A 15,686-nucleotide genomic window follows, 5' to 3' on the forward strand; every position below is an offset into this window, starting at 1 on the left:
TCAAACTCGTACATAAGAGAATATGCCAACGACGGGAACAAACAAAACTGGCTATAACAATTATCATGTTCTAAAATAGCAGGACAACAAAATAACTTTAACCGTATAATTAAGAGCAAAATGATTCAAGACATTTTTAGTAATAGCCTTTATAAAAAAGATTTATGTTTTGTGAAACCAACCATGTGTGATGATTTTTTTCCAAAAAGATGTCAAGAAGATAGTGTTCTAAATCAAATTCCAAACTCAAATTACAGCAGTACCACAAAAATTTGGAAAAGGACAAGATAATATTAAAACAAAACCCTCCATGGTTGTTGTTTGATTGAAGCTTCAACTCTCAAAAGAACCAGAAGTTGTAGGATTTTGACCTGAAGAAAATACTTTAAATTGTGAATGATAATGCCTTGGTTTAATAATATTTACAGCTACAAATTAACTTCACCAATCAAACTAAGCCACAGGAAAGCATGAAATTCAAATGATTACGAACTACATTATAGTGCTTTCTGCAAATCAATGTGTTCTAAGTAGCTTATTCCGTGTTCCTAAACAAGGGATCAACTGAATCCAACAAGCATATAACTGTAATTTAAGAGTTGTTTGTATAAATTACCTGAGTTTATAACCCATCAAGCTTGACCTTCATCAGCTTTCTTATCCTCGGGTTCTTTAGCTGCAGCTACAGTTGCTTCTGCTCCCTCTGCGTTTTCCTCTGGTGGCTGAACCTGTTCATCTTCAGGCAACGGTTCCTCAACATAATCATTCTCAAAAGCATCCGGTGGAACCTCGTAAATCCTCACTTGAGGCTTCGATGGATCCTTCACAAGAACATACTTCCCTTCGCTTAGTTTCATACACAGATCAACTATCGATTTCACAATCCCCCACATGTTAGAAGTGTTCAGATTAATCTGTCCAGCGAAATCCTTCGGCTTATACCCCAAAACAGACAATATAACATGGTTGAAATGATCACGAGGATGAACCCTAGAGACAAAACCAATCTTCATCATATCAGCATTAGCCAAGAGAGCTTGTGCAGTCCATTTAGCCAACTTATTCCCATTGTTCTTCAATTCAGTAGCTAATACTGCACCTCTCTGAGTTTCAAGCTTCTGCCTCCAATCAACACCGGAGTACTTAGGATCAAACTCGTTAAGAGCATTCAAAGTAAGGAACGACCTCTGGTTGTTGAGTTCAGCAACACTTTGTAACTCACACCTTGCAACAAGATGCATATCATCAGCAAGCTTCCATCTTCTATACCTATAAGCAACCGAAGCAATCTCTTCACCTTCATTGGCGAATGGATTCGCCTCATCAAAAGTTTCCTTCTTTCCATCTCTAACCAAAACCTGCTGCGAAAAGTTCTGATTGATATATGCAGCTTCCACACCTAGAGAATAAGCAGAATTGATATCATCTTTAGCCTCAGGCAATGGCTCTTGAGATGTCTCGTGAACAGACAACAAATCAAGTTGTGATCCATCTCTCTTATCAAAGAACAATTTGTTGCCAACACGCTGGATAACAATATCCCAGGAGTAAACAGATCGAGGAGCACACATAAGAGCAGCTAATATAGCATCAGTAGCAAAAACAGTAGCTTTGTCTTCCTTAGCCAGGCGCCTTATGACTGGATCATCACTCGTAGTGACTTTGAAGAAGTTCCTGTTCTTGAAACGCTCAAGCCTGCGCTCATTCTTTGGCGTTATGCGATCATGAACACGGTTGTAGTACTCAAGGCCACCGCAGAGAAGGAGGTCTTCTGGCTCTTGAACTGCGAACGAGAGCTTCGAGAATGTTGAGAAAGGGATCTGCTCAAGCATGTTCCACTCCGGCTGAATATCAACGGATGATTTGAAAGCGGCTGCTTCACGGCGCTGGTGATGGATGTTGTTACGATTGAGGTTGTAGAGACGATCACGGCGAGCTCGTTCCTTCTCAGCATCACGCTTCTTAGCTTCGACTTCTTCATCTCGCCGTTGAGGAAGTTGATTCCGATTGTGGTGAGGGTTGAAGCGCCACTTAGGTCCGAATTTGGGACGCGGCGGTGGCTTACCGTCGACGAGACGGAAAGCTGCGTCCTCATCGGCATTCCCACCGGAGGAAGTGAGACCAAATCCTTCGTCAATAGCAAAAGCTGAGAAATCGAAAACCGCAGACGGATCTGATTTGGATCCGGTTGGAGGACGAGCTGAGGGGTTAGAGAGATTGCGAGTCCAATCAGCAACACGGCCAAGCTTATCGGAACGGGAGAAGGAAGCAAAAGGAACGTTGGGGAGAAGATTTGCGGCGGCGACGCTGGTGGAAGAGGCGGAGGAGGAAACGTCAGAAGCGTCTGGAGGTCCCCAGCCATCGGAATTGAAAGGAACGGCGACGAATTCGAAAGCTTCGGCGACCATTTTTGCGAAGATAGTGTTGCAGCTGTGTGTGGGAAAGCGGAAACCCTAATTCTTTAGCCTACGATGGGGAACATGTTAAAAAAACCGTATTTTGTTAATGTTTGGGCTTATGGGCTTTGAATGAATTATTATTTGGACTAAATATTTGAACCATTCTTTAAAGCCCATATATGAAAACTTAGCTCATGAAAATAGGAATTCACAAAGGTTTTTTTTTCCAGAGTTTACTTGAAATGGTTTAGTCATATGAATATGGTTTGTTAAATTTACATTGTTATATTGAATTGTTTTTAAGAATATACGAAATTTTTATTTTTTTCAACGAAACAAGATTTTATTAAAAATTAATCATATCAAGATACAATTGATGCTGAAGCCATCTTGGTGGACAAACACCATTACAAAAATTATAATACGTTTTTAGAGGCTAAATTCCTCGTTCATGTGATTCTTCTCAGAATTGTCTTTTTTTTTTGTTTGTTTTTGTTTTTGAAAAATCATTATCCTACAAATTTCATATATTTGACAGCTTAAAGTAGAGATAAAAAGTACATATATTATGCTCACAATGAAACATCATTTTCACAGGCACATGATACATATCAAGAAAAAGAGTCTGACACCCAAAAAAAAAATCAAGAAAAGGAACAAGAACATAGAACTTTTCTTTTTTTAAAGGAACAAGAAAAATTAATGTTAATTAACACTGTTCACAAATTTCTCCAGTCTTTCAGGAATTTGACTCCTAGCTCCATAATCACACTCTTCAACCTACATGTACATTAAATTATAAATAAAAATTTCATTGTACAATGAACAACATCAAAAACATTTGGATATTACTAGGTTAATCAACTAGTACCAACTTATAATCAGATGGGACCGATGTATAGTATAGTGTCTTAGCATTTTAAGTACATTTATAGATTTATAAACTTTGTAATAGCCCGGTGACCGAACTTGGATCCCATTCCCACTATGTGTTTGTTTATACAATCTGCTGGATTAGACGTAATTGTTTTAACATAATAGACTTATAAGTTGTAGTAGCAAATTTTGAGATTGCTATGTTCCAGGTCAAAAAATATGTCATAGGATGTTGTACCTTGCAATGAAGAGTGTGGAAGACAGCATCATCAACGATGGAGTATCCAGCATGAGTGATCTCAGCTCCTAGTTCCTCAGTGAGAACACGAATGATCTCACCGAACATAAACTTGTGTTCCAAGCTTGTCACAAGAAAGATGTGAAGGATCGAACCCATTTCTTGAATCTCGATTTTTGGCAGCCTTTTAGGGACGGAGACGTCGACACTCGAAGAAGCCAGTGAAGATCCAGCGGAATTCAACTTCTCGAAAGTTGTAGTCGCAACAAGTTTCCTCTTCCTTTCTCTCTTTTTCTCCACGTTCACTTGTAGCTTCTTGATGTAGTTTGCTGCTTCATCTAGCTGATCAGGCAGTGCTGAAGTCTCCTAACATCAAACAAGATAATATATATAACACATATAGATATACTTTAGAAGATGACGACCAAGAAGAAAGAGAAGATAAGAAGGAAACCCTAGAAGAATGATGAGGAAGAAGAGAGATGAGTTCTGAGTAGAGAGATTTCATTTGCATCCTTCTATTTTTCTCAATAGTTTTGCGATCTACGGATCTTCTTGATTGAGCTGTGTTCGAATGGCTCGGCTCCATTGTATTTGTTTGCTCGACTTCTTTCACATAGACCAAGATAATATCATCCACGCTTATATAAAGGAAGGAGGTTGTGTGAAGTGACAAACCTTGATTTGCCTAATAATAATTAACAGTTTGGTGGAAAAGGGATTGTAAAGAATGAAAGTTTATATTATATTCCCTATACCAAAATACTAAAAATATATAGTATAAGATAACAAAAGCAAGCCAAAGGTTAAAAAGTAAGTCTTTAAATATAAAATTTAACTCATGTAGTCAAGTCATTGTTTTATGTGGTTTTAAATAGGATTTGATAAGAATATTTAATTAAAGTGAGAATTAATGAATATTAATGTGTAAGAAGTATGCATCAACTTCATTTACTAACAAATGATTTCAAGTTGGAAACTCCTTCACATGATATCAAATTTCACAAAGAGACGATCAATATTAATCCACGCATTAGCTGTTACATGGTTTTTGGTGCACACACTTCACACTTGGTGTACACACTTCACACTTGGTGTACACACTTATATATAGAAATAATTGATTCGATAAGAGTTACTCAACTCTCCCAATTGTTTGATTATTGACTTGCTATATATCGTTATCTTTATATATGTATGAGTATGACAATATTTGCTTAACAATTATTTGTCCGAAAGTACTAAGAAAAAATCGTATTCTATAAATTACAAAAGCAAAAAGAAAGAAAAGGTTATGAAATGGATAGTGGTGGGGAGAGTTTAGTCAACTTTTTCGCTAAGGCAATTTGCGTGGATTTTGTTTGAACCACTCAATCGAACACTGTCGACATAAAGACATGCTCTTAATCTTTTGTTCCCATCACCACCAATTTTGTAGACGAACCCTTTTATCATCATCATCATCATCTCTCTCTCTCTCTCTCTCTATTATTATGCGCATACTAGTTAGATTGTTTTATGTCGGATTCAGATACCAATTATGACATACCTACAATAGAATTGTCTAGAATAATAACAAAGATTAACTTCAAATGAACCAACCATTATTCGTATTTCAACAAAAAAACAAAAAAAAACCCTAATATGCTTTGATGTTTCATGTCTCTTGTCAATTACTACTAGTTCATATATTTCCACAAAAATCCAAAACAATTGTCAAATTTGTAATGCAGTTGACACAACAATCGGGTTTCAATTAATAACACATCCTTAAAATTTTGTATGGATCTTTGTTTATGAGATAGCCAATCCAATTACACGAAAAACATATGATCTTAGGATACCTATCACGTGTAGGCCATACAAGGTCGAATCACATTCTCAACATGTGAAAATGTTTCATTTTGGAAATTTGAAACCTCTACTAAAATACTTTAATTAGGCGATACTAATAGAATGCTTTAAATAAATAAAAGGAAATAGCATCATGCATGACTTGCATTTCATACATTAAAACATCAAAAATACCCCTCTAGCAAAACGCTTCCACCTGATTGCTTACACTGTAAATCTTTCAAATGTTTTGATTCTAACCACTCCATTGATGCGACCTGTCTCTCATCTTTTGTGTTCCATTCAGGTAAAACCTCAATCACTACTTTCTGCAACAGTTTCTGCTCCAATCCATCTCTCAGAAGCACTTCGAGGTCTTTGATGTTCCCCCTTAAATCTAACAAGACATTGCATAGTCCACGCTGATAACAGTAATCCAGAATGGAATCCAAGTTTATCTTTTCCAATACCACGGTTTCAACCCCGCTACTACTGGTTTCAGATTCTGCAACCAATTCCTTTGCGGTGAACAGCACAACTTTTGGACCAGATTCTTCCACAGTATTGGAAGAAGCAACGATAGGAGACTGCTGTGCGTTGCTAGCTACTATGATTTGAATAGGTTGGATCGAAACATTAGTATCTTCTTTTGAGGAAATGCTCGGGAGCTTATCAAAAAACGAGGAAGAAAGTATTATAGCGTCATATTCCTGTAATAGCTTTGAGTAGTAACCACCAGTATCCAAAGCCCCTTCCCCAATCTTGTCCACAAAACAACCATTGACAGATATAGAATACCTGCAAAGATTTCCAAAACTTCAAAATAATCTACTGACTTGGTTTTGTCTCCACTCAAGAGAAGCAATGAACTTTACCTGAGGGCGAGAAGAGGCTTTCCTGTTAACATTCGATGAGTGAATCCCTCATTCATCTTCTTGCATAACTCTTCTTCAACACCCACAGTGACATCAATCCCAGCATCTTTCAAACGACTGATACCTGACGAGAAAACGATTGGATTGGGATCAACCATCCCAATCACAACTCTTTTAACCTTAGCCTTAATCAATGCTTCTGTGCACGGCGGTGTTCTTCCGTAATGATTACATGGTTCCAAACTAACATAAGCAGTTGCATTCTCCGCTAAGTCTCCAGCATCTCGAAGAGCAAACACCTAACAACAATGTCAAGAACAACTCTCACCATGATTCAAACTAATTAACACCTACTCGCCTCCAGTTCCACAACCATGAAAACTAGGATCAAAGTTTTCTCATTTTGCAGAAACCCAGCAAGAAAAATTGAATTTTTATAGAAATCATAGCATGAAATTAACGACAGTGTTACCTCAGCATGAGGCTGACCAGCTTTGGGATGAAACCCTTCACCAACAATCTCTCCGTCTTTGACTATGACACAACCGACCATGGGATTAGGACTAGTACACCCAATTGCTCTCTTGGCTAGTTCCACAGACTTCCTCATATAAAACGCATCATCGACTTCAGCACCATCTTCGCTTCTCATGGCAGCCAAAACAGGATTGCTGAAACCAGACTGAGATTTATGTGATATCTTGAAAGCGTGGTTTGAGTTCTGAAATGAAGTGAGATTGAAAATGCGGCGAGGATTTGAGGATAGCGATAAAACTGGAGTCGAGGTTCGAGGAGTGATCGAAGCAATCGAACTCGGGGGCCGTGTGATCTGCATATCACAATTGAAACTTGTTCTTCACTATAAACACAGGTTTGGTTTAGAAATCGTAATCTCTGCTTCAAATTTGATAGCTTTTCCTCAGTAGATAACGAAAATCCCAAGTCAAACTCAACCTCGACAACTGGATTTGCAGATCCGAACTGTCTCCGGCTGGAAATGTACAGCAGCGGCGAGAATACAGCCCAAACCCTTACATCAACGGTGGAGAGAAGTGGAGGCGACGACGAGAAGATTGGATTCCAAATTCAAAGAGCCGGTTCTTTGTAACCGGAAAACCAATAATATTGTAATTATCGGTTTAGGATACTATTTGATTTGGTTTAAGAATTAAGACAGTAATATATCTGGTTTTGATAAAGAACACACAATTCTACAACTTCTATGATGATAACTCGACTCAAAAAGGTATTGAACAGAGAGTATAGTTAGGGGGAAAAAATTGAAATTTCATTCACTCATGAGACATGAGCAGATTTCGTTTTTTTTTTACAGGGCAAATGTTATAAGAAAAGACTACAAGAAGAGAACATACTACTACTACTACCTTGAATCAAGAACATGCTTCTCCAGAAACAAAAGCATGAACTTGACAAAGGAGAACACATTCAGAGGGACCAAACTCCATTTGGAACCTACAAAACATTAAAAAAAGACACAAGGAAAAACAAACACATTGTTCCTAAATTGAAGAAAGATCTTCATAAATGGTCTTAATACCAGGTCTCTCAGAAACCGATCTTATACACCTCAAAGCAATCCCAAGAACTTCTTTCATGCCTTTCTCTGTAACCGGATCACTTCCCATTTCCTGAGTCAAGACCGAATCAAAGCATTCCGCGCCACGCCCTTCTGCTACACGTAATCTGACCCAATCAGTTAAATCAACACCTTCTTGTTCACCTGTGATCACATCTCCTGCACATCTTCCGGTTAAGATCTCAAGAAGTATCACACCAAATGCATATACATCTGATTTGAAAGAAGGTAACGGTTTTCTTGAAGCTGCTAGCTCAGGAGCTCGATAACCGAGGATTCCTGCGTCTAATATCTGTTCGACTGTGCCTGCTTGTGTCATGAGACGGTGGAGGCAGTAATCTGCTACACGTGCGTTTAGCTCAGCTCCATCTAAGAGAATGTTTGTTGCCTTGAGGTTGCCGTGTGGAACAGCTCTGTCGAAATGGAGGTAGTTTAGACCACGTGCCACATCAACTGCGATTTTCAATCGTTGGGTCCAGGCTAAGGGAGGGCCTTTCCTGCCTGGTCGATCTGAGATCAAACAAGAACTGTAAGCTTGATAGAAAATACTGCAGATACATATCATACTAGAGAAGTTTATAGAAAGGAGCATTACCATAAAGGAAGCTGGCGAGGCTTCCAGGCGATATATAATCTGAAAGAATAAGCTTCTCGTGTTGTGTTGGACCCCAATAGTACCCTCGGAGAGTCACAACATTAGGATGTCTAATGTTAGAAAATTTCTTCACCTCTTTAGCAAACTCCTTTCTTTGCTTTGCCACACCTTCTCTTAGCCATTTAACGGTTAAAAACACTCCATTATCCAGCGTTGCCCTGTAAGAAGTCCCATGGCTACTTCTTCCTAGCACTTCAGCTGGCGCCCGCGATAATTCCTCTGGCGTCAACTTGATTGAATCATCTAGAAACTGGAGCTCTCCCACAAGTCTATCTGGTGACCTAACATCAAGCCGTGCTAGTTGCTGATCAGCTGGGAATGAATCTCCTGAGCCAGGTGACCAAGATAAATTGCTGGTCTTGGAAGGAGAGAAGCCGGTTGCAACAGCTAGTTTTTCATCTGGACTGAGGATTTCAGATGATGACCCTTTTCGTGAAGCAACGAGATCCTCAGCAGAGACAACCGTACCACCCCCACTGCCTGAGGGGATTGTTTGAGCCCGCCTATTAATTTCTTTACCTGTGATACTACGCTCTTCACGTCTTCTTGATTTGCAGATGCAGAATAGGAGGATAGCCACAAGGATGAGAATAATTATAGCAACGACGCACGAAACTATTATAACAACCTTAACAAGTACAGTGGATTTCTTCTTGGAAGATTCTGATGCACTTGAACCAGCAGATCCAGCAGGCAAGGAGAGCTTGCTGTTTCCAGGATAAAAGGAAGGCGGAGGGAAGTTCTTCAGATTCTCTGGCACAGTCCCTGATAGATCATTGTTTGAGACGTTCAAGGCCATAAGGCTGCTAGATAAGTTGCTTGGGAGTGGTCCAGTGAAATGATTCTGGGATACGTCTAATGAGTTTAGAGAGACCATGTCATTCATGGAGCTAGGCAAAGAGCCAGACAAATTATTTGCTGCGAGATTCAGCACTTGAAGATTGGTTAAAGATCCGAATACACCAGGAAGATCCCCGTCAAACCGGTTGTGAGAAAGATCAAGAAGACGGATTCTGGAACCAGAAGAAGGCAGGGGCCCGATGTTACCTGTCATGCCATTGTTTTGAAGGTGGATTTCCTCCAAAGTGGGCATGGATAGTAATGCACTTGGGATTGGCCCTTCTAAGCTGTTAGAACTTATATCAAGTACCCGGAGTTTCGGATAATGCGTAGGAATTCGATCTGGAAGTGAGCCTGTGAGCTTATTGTAGGAAAGATTGAGATGATTTGCTCGCAGAAGCTGGGGGGTTACATCTGGGAACGGCCCAGTGAAAAGGTTCTGGCTGAGATCAAGGTACTCGATATTCTCCCATTTTGACCATCTTGTTAGATTTCCTTCAAACTGGTTGTTTGAGAGATCAAGTAAAATGCAGCTCCCAGTCAAGAGAGGAAGCTCCCCGGTCAATGAATTTGAAGAAAGATCAAGGGTTTGAAGAGTTGTTGACATGATAGAACTTATTGCCCCTGGAAAACAAAAACAAAACCGAAAAAAAAAAATTAGATTTCAAGTTTTTTTTGGTGCCACCATTTGACATATAACAATTCCCACTCTGTAGAAGATAAAGCCAAGAGCATACCTGAGAGATTGTTGCCACTTAAATCCAGCGTTGTTAAAAGCAAAGAGTCACCTTTTAACAGATTATTAGGAAGGGCACCTGAGAATCTGTTGTTGCTAAGCTTGAGTACTTGAAGATCATAAGCATAATTGAAACCTGGTAACTCTCCAGATAACAGGTTGTAGCTAAGATCCAAGACTTTTATGTTCTGAAACAACTGAAACCCACTAGTCAATGAACCTTCAAGCTGATTATGGCTGAGATTTAAATGCTTGATACTCTCAGAAACACCAGGTAACAGTTTCCCAGATGTCGTCACCAATCTGTTTCCACTGATATCGACATAGCTCGCATTCGTTAAAAGGAAAAACTCCCCGTCAAGATTACCCTCAATTGAGTTTCCATGCCAATCAAGCACTTCAAGACTTGAAAGTAACTCAAAGCCCCTTGGGACTTTCCCCGTGAATCCATTAGAAGACAGATTCAAGTACAACAGATCGTTCAGCCTTGTCAAGGACTTTGGCAAAGGTCCAGATAAGGAGTTGCGGCTCATATCCAGCGACTGAAGAGAAATCAAACCACTGATAGATTCCGGAATCTCGCCAGAAAAGTTGTTACCAGCTAAAGAAAGATTCCTCAAGCTTACTGATCTGCCAATCTCTTTTGGCAGTGAGGAAGAGAACAAGTTATCAGATAAATCCAAGAACTGGAGGCTCTTGAAACTGGCTAAATTATTTGGCAAGCCACCAGAAATGGAATTGTTGGCCATAGAGAGTTTGACAAGCTTGGTCAAGTTGGAAAAAAGACTGAAGTCAGCATCAGCAGTCAAGCCCAAATTATCCAAAACAACACCAGCAACATTACCGCCATTACAGACAATACCATTCCAGGAAGAAGGACAACCATTGAAGTCAATAGACTCATCGTTCCATGAATTAAGGACAAACCCTGTAGGGTCATGTTTAATCCCTTTCTTGAATTCAAGCAATGCCATGATGTCCTGTGATGGAAGTTGCCCCATTGCAGACAGGAAAAACATGGAGAGTAACAAAATCCTAGATAGATTCATCCTTGACTTCAAATTAATTCCTCCCAGCAAAGCTACAGTTTTTGCAGAAACCCAACAACTTTTCCAGCTCACCAACGCTAAACATTCATGGGAACCCAAGCAAATCTGACAGAAAACTTAATGAAACCAAGACAAAACCCATCAATGTTACCCAAAAAAGTTTCAATCTTTCCGCAATAGTCAACAATACCAAACATTTCAATGAGGAAAAAACAAAAAAAAGCTAAAGAAACTTCACCTTAGAATGAACAAATCTTCTGAAGAAACCCTCCAAATCAAACAAAAAATGCAGGATGATGATAGTGAGTGAGAAGGAACAATCTTGAACCAAAGGGAATCCGCTGGAGAAAGAAAACATTAAATGAACAATGGGGCTAATCAATATTGGGTCCCATTCCGAGATCTAAAACCTAACACCAAAGCAAAGAGATAAAATGAGAAAAAGTTTGGATTTTTTTTTAACTTACGGAGATGAAAAAAGCTTCACTTCACTGGAGGAACAATGTCGACAGAGTTGAAGAAGAAGGAAGACAAAGACTTTGAAGCAGAATCATTTTGTAAATGAGCTCATGCAGTGCACGGGGTTTTGGATTCAGCTCAAACACTGTATAGACTGAGAAAAATCTTGGTGGGGCACTTCAAAAAATTTTTAAAAAGAAAGAAGCCTTAAAAGATTGCCACTGTTTAAGAAACAAAAGGATGAAGCCAAAACAAAAATTAAAAAGAGAAACAGAGAGGAGAAAATTTGATAGTTTTCACTTACGACAGTGACGAACGACAAGGACCTTGTAAAGGGGTAAAGTCTTTGAAGCTTGTAAAACTGCAAAAAAAGAGAAACACACAACCAAAATCAAAAACCCTAAAATTTAAATATTTAAAAAACAAACAAGAAACTGAATTACTTTTTATTGGTTTACGAGAGATGATTATATTTTTAAAATTATACTTTTTTTTATAGTCTTTTCAGGTAGTAGTGCCTATGGAAGATTAAAATATTTTGATTATTATCACCCGCCAGGAATGGCCCCGGGAAAAAAAAAAGGATTCCAAAAAAACTGAAAAAACAAAAAGTCACACTTACACTAATGTTTTTTTAGTTTAGTGAGTGAGTGACCACATGGTGGACGCCAAAGAGTTTTATACAATATGGTTTTGAGTCTCTATTTGTCCTTTGTCTCTTTAGTGAGGGTAACACTGTCATTTACGTACACAGCAAGCTTTGACGACCTTGGGAAAATAATAACCGAGGTTTGCAGCAGACAGAGAGTGCAGCAGTCATGAATTAAATCTTGGTTAGAAAAAATTGCATTACAAAACAATCATAAATAAAATATTGAAAAACATGAAACTTTTTCAGCATAATCCAGATTCTTAAGTAATGAATACAGTACTAAATCAAATTTATGAAAAAAAAAAGAATAATGAATATTTATGTCAAAACCAACATTTATTAGTAGTAAAATGTAGAGAAGAATTGGGTCCACAGATGCTGACTACGTTGACTCTCTAATCAACAAGGACGACCGGAACTGAGACAAGAGCAATCCAAATTATTTGGGTTTTCCTGATAATTTCAAAAGTAAAAGTCGATTTTCAGAAGAAACTAAAAATCAAGGGGTCTTAATTCAAAAAAATCAAACCGCAAGAGTGTTTTGATGAGATCATGATTCACTCCAGCAGCTCTTCTTCTTTTTTTTTCCTTAAGTTTGAAGATATTCATTCATACATCAATGGCGATTCGCAGAGCGCAGTCTCTACTTTGTCTTTCCAAATTCAAAACCAGTTCCGTGTTTGGGTCTTATTTAAGTCTCCGCCGATTCTCTTCGTCAGCTCATGATTCAACTCAATTCCAGGTTCTGGTTTTTAAACTTTTCTTTGATGATCGGGGATAATATTATCTCTTTTACGTTCCAAAAAACATGATCTTTTAAGGTAGTAGTTGGGTGGAAGTTATAAGATCTTCACTTTTGTAATAATCTCGAACATTGTTTACGAGGGTGCTAAATTGAATTTAAGTTCTTGATTGCTTATGTATTATTCATTAATTCATCAAAAATGTTGTCTGGATAAGATTTGTTAGCAGCAAAATTTGTCTCAACATTCGAAATTTATGTAAATGAAATCTCTTTTTTTTTTTTTTTGCTGTTTTGTCAGAATGTTGGTTTCATAGGGCTTGGAAATATGGGATCTAGGATGGTGAATAATCTAGTTAAAGCTGGATATAAAGTTACCGTTCATGACATGTAAATACCCTTCAGTGCCATTATGCTCCTTATCAAGTTTTATATTTTCAGCTTGCTGCTCATATATTTGAGTTTGATTTCACAGAAACCGTGATGTTGTGAAGATGTTCACTGAAATGGGAGTCTCTGCTAGAGAAACTCCTTTTGAAGTTGCTCAAGATTGCCAAGTTGTCATTACAATGTTGCCTTCGTCATCTCACGTGAGTTATCTTCTTACTTTTAAGGAAGAGTTTTTATAAGACAACAATTCTAAGATCTTCCTGTTCATTGTATGATTAGATGCATTACTGGGAAATCACTAGTATAAGAGATTGTAGAGTTGTTTACCACCTGACTAGGGATGCATTAAATGGTTGAAACTTGAAAGAATGTATCTCATCAGAATTGTTTTCTCTTGGTTGGAATTTTTAACGAAGAATTTTTTTTTTTGTAATTCGTGTAGGTGATGGATGTGTACACAGGAACAAACGGGTTGCTTCTTGGAGAAAATGCTATCAGACCTGCTTTGTTTATAGATTCATCCACTATTGATCCACAAACAACTCGAAAAATCTCGCTTGCTGTTTCTAATTGTAATTTGAAAGAAAAGAGAGGTAAAGCATAGATAGTATTTGAAAGGAAGTTTGATTCTTATGATTTAACTATGAGTAACTTGTTTAGTGGTAATCCATGAACAGCTACGCGTTTAATCTGTTTACAATACAGTTTTTCTCAAGTCAGCCCTCTCCATGATTCTGTACCCTTTTTAGTTGATTGTATGTACTTGCTGTATTCCAATTCAAAGTGGGAATCTTTAGATCTTGCTGGATGTAGGAGTTAAACAACAGGATCATATTGTTATTCTGTGAACAAGTCTGAGATTGTTTCATTTAAATAGTTTCAACTTTCAAGCATCTATGATGCAGATAATTGGGTAAAGCCTGTCATGCTGGATGCTCCTGTCTCTGGAGGTGTTCTCGCTGCAGAAGCTGGTACACTTACTTTTATGGTATGATTTTGAGTTTGATCCTCTTATTCATCTCCATTAGTTGAATCACATGCTCTATGTCGATGCTCATTACATGGATGTATAATTGGCAGTGGCACATTACGAATAAGATCACAATGGCGTTTGCATGTTTTGTAGGTTGGAGGTCCTGAAGATGCTTACTTAGCCGTTAGACCAATACTTCAGTCAATGGGTAGAACATCCATCTACTGTGGTGGTTCAGGAAATGGAGCTGTAAGTTCCACTGTTATATCATGTTTTCGTAACTTTTTTTGTTACAGTACTTCTTATCTTAAGCTTTGGTATTGTTGTTTCTACAGTTCTTAAGTATTTTTTTTTATGTAGACTGAGAAACGACATGTTTTTTTAAAAAACTTAGGCTGCAAAGATTTGTAACAATTTGGCTATGGCTGTGAGTATGCTCGGCACTTCAGAAGCCTTAGCTCTGGGTCAGTCTCTTGGAATATCTGCCAGCACTTTAACAGAAGTGTTAAACACATCTAGTGGCCGATGTTGGAGTAGGTATGTAAGTAAAATTACCTCTTGAAATTTATAAATGCCTTATATCTAAGCATACATTCCAGTTCTTAACTTCATTATATTCCTAAAACCGCAGCGACGCATATAATCCAGTTCCAGGAGTAATGAAAGGTGTGCCCTCTTCAAGAGATTACAATGGCGGTTTTGCCTCCAAACTTATGGTCAGTTTCTTAACATCTGTCTATATCGTTGATCCTAAAATGTCTGTAAAGCACATTTCTTTTGTTACAAAAGTCTTTCATAGATATTGTGTATTCAAAATGCAGGCTAAAGACCTAAACCTCGCAGCAGCTTCTGCTGAAGAAGTTGGACACAAAAGCCCATTGATATCCAAAGCACAAGAAATGTGAGTACTTCACTAGTCTTTTCTTCTAGAAGTTTTTTCCTTGAAAGATGACTTGGTGTGAACACAGAAGGCTTGTGAAATTCATGGAAACAATTTAGAAACTTGAGTTGAAAGCTCTTTTATGAACCAATGCACACATATTCATCAAGCTGGAATTTTTATTGTTTTTGCAGTTACAAGAAGATGTGCGAGGAAGGGCATGAGACAAAGGACTTCTCTTGTGTTTTCAGACACTTTTACAGTGGCAAAGATGAAGTCTGAGGCGAATTTTACAATGACCATGTGAAAAAATCAGTCTTCGATCGGTTATGATGTTTATAAGCGATTTGAATGTTATTAGTTTGGGGCATTACTCTCAGTGTAGAATAAAGCTTGAAAGCATTCTATAGAGGATTAAACAAAGTTATTGAGCTCAAAGTTAAAGTATTCAAACAACAGTCACCGTTGATAATAACATTTTTTCCTTAACAG

General features: G+C 38.1%; 5 protein-coding genes and 1 long non-coding RNA gene across 9 annotated transcripts; 2 read left to right on the forward strand and 4 right to left on the reverse strand.

Annotated features, from left to right (window-relative positions):
• Window positions 1-121: 121 nt before the first annotated feature.
• Window positions 122-2,452, reverse strand: LOC17880986 (eukaryotic translation initiation factor 3 subunit D). The gene is made up of 2 exons (XM_006283321.2): window positions 617-2,452; window positions 122-371 (listed from the first exon to the last, which is right to left on the reverse strand). Exon 1 carries the CDS (start codon window positions 2,406-2,408, stop codon window positions 633-635), a length of 1,776 nt encoding a protein of 591 aa, XP_006283383.1. The 5' UTR covers window positions 2,409-2,452; the 3' UTR covers window positions 122-371; window positions 617-632.
• A 524-nt stretch (window positions 2,453-2,976) lies between these two features.
• On the reverse strand, window positions 2,977-4,104 carry LOC17879852 (transcription factor bHLH162). 2 transcript variants are annotated; one of them, XM_023779626.1, is made up of 3 exons: window positions 3,968-4,104; window positions 3,514-3,876; window positions 2,977-3,179 (listed from the first exon to the last, which is right to left on the reverse strand). In XM_023779626.1, exons 1-3 carry the CDS (start codon window positions 4,100-4,102, stop codon window positions 3,105-3,107), a joined length of 573 nt encoding a protein of 190 aa, XP_023635394.1. In that variant the 5' UTR covers window positions 4,103-4,104; the 3' UTR covers window positions 2,977-3,104. The 2 variants fall into 2 exon arrangements, with proteins under 2 accessions (XP_023635394.1, XP_006284564.2); XM_006284502.2 differs by having other exon boundaries at window positions 3,514-3,879.
• Window positions 4,105-5,400: 1,296 nt separating this feature from the next.
• LOC17878661 (riboflavin biosynthesis protein PYRD, chloroplastic) lies at window positions 5,401-7,259 on the reverse strand. Its single transcript, XM_006283728.2, has 3 exons — window positions 6,694-7,259; window positions 6,222-6,520; window positions 5,401-6,144 (listed from the first exon to the last, which is right to left on the reverse strand). Exons 1-3 carry the CDS (start codon window positions 7,054-7,056, stop codon window positions 5,532-5,534), a joined length of 1,275 nt encoding a protein of 424 aa, XP_006283790.1. The 5' UTR covers window positions 7,057-7,259; the 3' UTR covers window positions 5,401-5,531.
• On the forward strand, window positions 7,003-7,423 carry LOC111829295. The gene is made up of 2 exons (XR_002832771.1): window positions 7,003-7,092; window positions 7,196-7,423. It is a non-coding gene; the product is annotated as an uncharacterized LOC111829295 (long non-coding RNA).
• Window positions 7,424-7,487: 64 nt separating this feature from the next.
• LOC17878111 (probable LRR receptor-like serine/threonine-protein kinase At4g20940) lies at window positions 7,488-11,941 on the reverse strand. 3 transcript variants are annotated; one of them, XM_023778020.1, is made up of 6 exons: window positions 11,862-11,941; window positions 11,566-11,734; window positions 11,337-11,439; window positions 10,051-11,214; window positions 8,414-9,937; window positions 7,488-8,328 (listed from the first exon to the last, which is right to left on the reverse strand). In XM_023778020.1, the coding sequence occupies exons 4-6, from the start codon at window positions 11,096-11,098 to the stop codon at window positions 7,742-7,744; spliced, it is 3,159 nt and encodes a 1,052-aa protein (XP_023633788.1). In that variant the 5' UTR covers window positions 11,099-11,214; window positions 11,337-11,439; window positions 11,566-11,734; window positions 11,862-11,941; the 3' UTR covers window positions 7,488-7,741. The 3 variants fall into 3 exon arrangements, with proteins under 3 accessions (XP_023633788.1, XP_023633787.1, XP_023633789.1); XM_023778019.1 differs by lacking the exon at window positions 11,862-11,941 and having other exon boundaries at window positions 11,566-11,815; XM_023778021.1 differs by lacking the exons at window positions 11,566-11,734; window positions 11,862-11,941 and having other exon boundaries at window positions 10,051-11,203; window positions 11,337-11,433.
• An 846-nt stretch (window positions 11,942-12,787) lies between these two features.
• On the forward strand, window positions 12,788-15,685 carry LOC17879685 (probable 3-hydroxyisobutyrate dehydrogenase, mitochondrial). The gene is made up of 10 exons (XM_006283975.2): window positions 12,788-12,951; window positions 13,253-13,341; window positions 13,427-13,541; window positions 13,784-13,934; window positions 14,247-14,329; window positions 14,468-14,563; window positions 14,709-14,851; window positions 14,946-15,030; window positions 15,136-15,215; window positions 15,389-15,685. Exons 1-10 carry the CDS (start codon window positions 12,829-12,831, stop codon window positions 15,474-15,476), a joined length of 1,053 nt encoding a protein of 350 aa, XP_006284037.1. The 5' UTR covers window positions 12,788-12,828; the 3' UTR covers window positions 15,477-15,685.
• The last annotated feature ends 1 nt before the right edge of the window (window position 15,686 follows it).

The sequence above is a fragment of the Capsella rubella genome, unplaced genomic scaffold (genome assembly GCF_000375325.1).
Source record: "Capsella rubella cultivar Monte Gargano unplaced genomic scaffold, Caprub1_0 scaffold_7, whole genome shotgun sequence".
In the NCBI taxonomy this organism is placed as follows: Eukaryota; Viridiplantae; Streptophyta; class Magnoliopsida; order Brassicales; family Brassicaceae; genus Capsella; species Capsella rubella.

What these genes read in the sequence shown, in the direction of transcription:
- LOC17880986 (XM_006283321.2), bottom strand. Translation starts at nt 2,408, where the DNA reads ATGGTCGCCGAAGCTTTCGAATTCGTCGCCGTTCCTTTCAATTCCGAT.
- LOC17879852 (XM_006284502.2), bottom strand. Translation starts at nt 4,102, where the DNA reads ATGGAGCCGAGCCATTCGAACACAGCTCAATCAAGAAGATCCGTAGAT. An exon ending in TTCCTCATCATTCTTCTAGG is followed by an intron (nt 3,880 to 3,967) that starts GTTTCCTTCTTA and finishes GTTTGATGTTAG; the next exon opens with GAGACTTCAGCACTGCCTGA. An exon ending in TCCACACTCTTCATTGCAAG is followed by an intron (nt 3,180 to 3,513) that starts GTACAACATCCT and finishes ATGTACATGTAG; the next exon opens with GTTGAAGAGTGTGATTATGG.
- LOC17878661 (XM_006283728.2), bottom strand. Translation starts at nt 7,056, where the DNA reads ATGCAGATCACACGGCCCCCGAGTTCGATTGCTTCGATCACTCCTCGA. An exon ending in CTGGTCAGCCTCATGCTGAG is followed by an intron (nt 6,521 to 6,693) that starts GTAACACTGTCG and finishes CATTGTTGTTAG; the next exon opens with GTGTTTGCTCTTCGAGATGC. An exon ending in AAGCCTCTTCTCGCCCTCAG is followed by an intron (nt 6,145 to 6,221) that starts GTAAAGTTCATT and finishes AAATCTTTGCAG; the next exon opens with GTATTCTATATCTGTCAATG.
- LOC17878111 (XM_023778020.1), bottom strand. Translation starts at nt 11,098, where the DNA reads ATGAATCTATCTAGGATTTTGTTACTCTCCATGTTTTTCCTGTCTGCA. An exon ending in AAGTGGCAACAATCTCTCAG is followed by an intron (nt 9,938 to 10,050) that starts GTATGCTCTTGG and finishes TTTGTTTTCCAG; the next exon opens with GGGCAATAAGTTCTATCATG. An exon ending in CCTCGCCAGCTTCCTTTATG is followed by an intron (nt 8,329 to 8,413) that starts GTAATGCTCCTT and finishes GTTTGATCTCAG; the next exon opens with ATCGACCAGGCAGGAAAGGC.
- LOC17879685 (XM_006283975.2), top strand. Translation starts at nt 12,829, where the DNA reads ATGGCGATTCGCAGAGCGCAGTCTCTACTTTGTCTTTCCAAATTCAAA. An exon ending in AAAGTTACCGTTCATGACAT is followed by an intron (nt 13,342 to 13,426) that starts GTAAATACCCTT and finishes TTGATTTCACAG; the next exon opens with AAACCGTGATGTTGTGAAGA. An exon ending in ATATCCAAAGCACAAGAAAT is followed by an intron (nt 15,216 to 15,388) that starts GTGAGTACTTCA and finishes TTGTTTTTGCAG; the next exon opens with TTACAAGAAGATGTGCGAGG.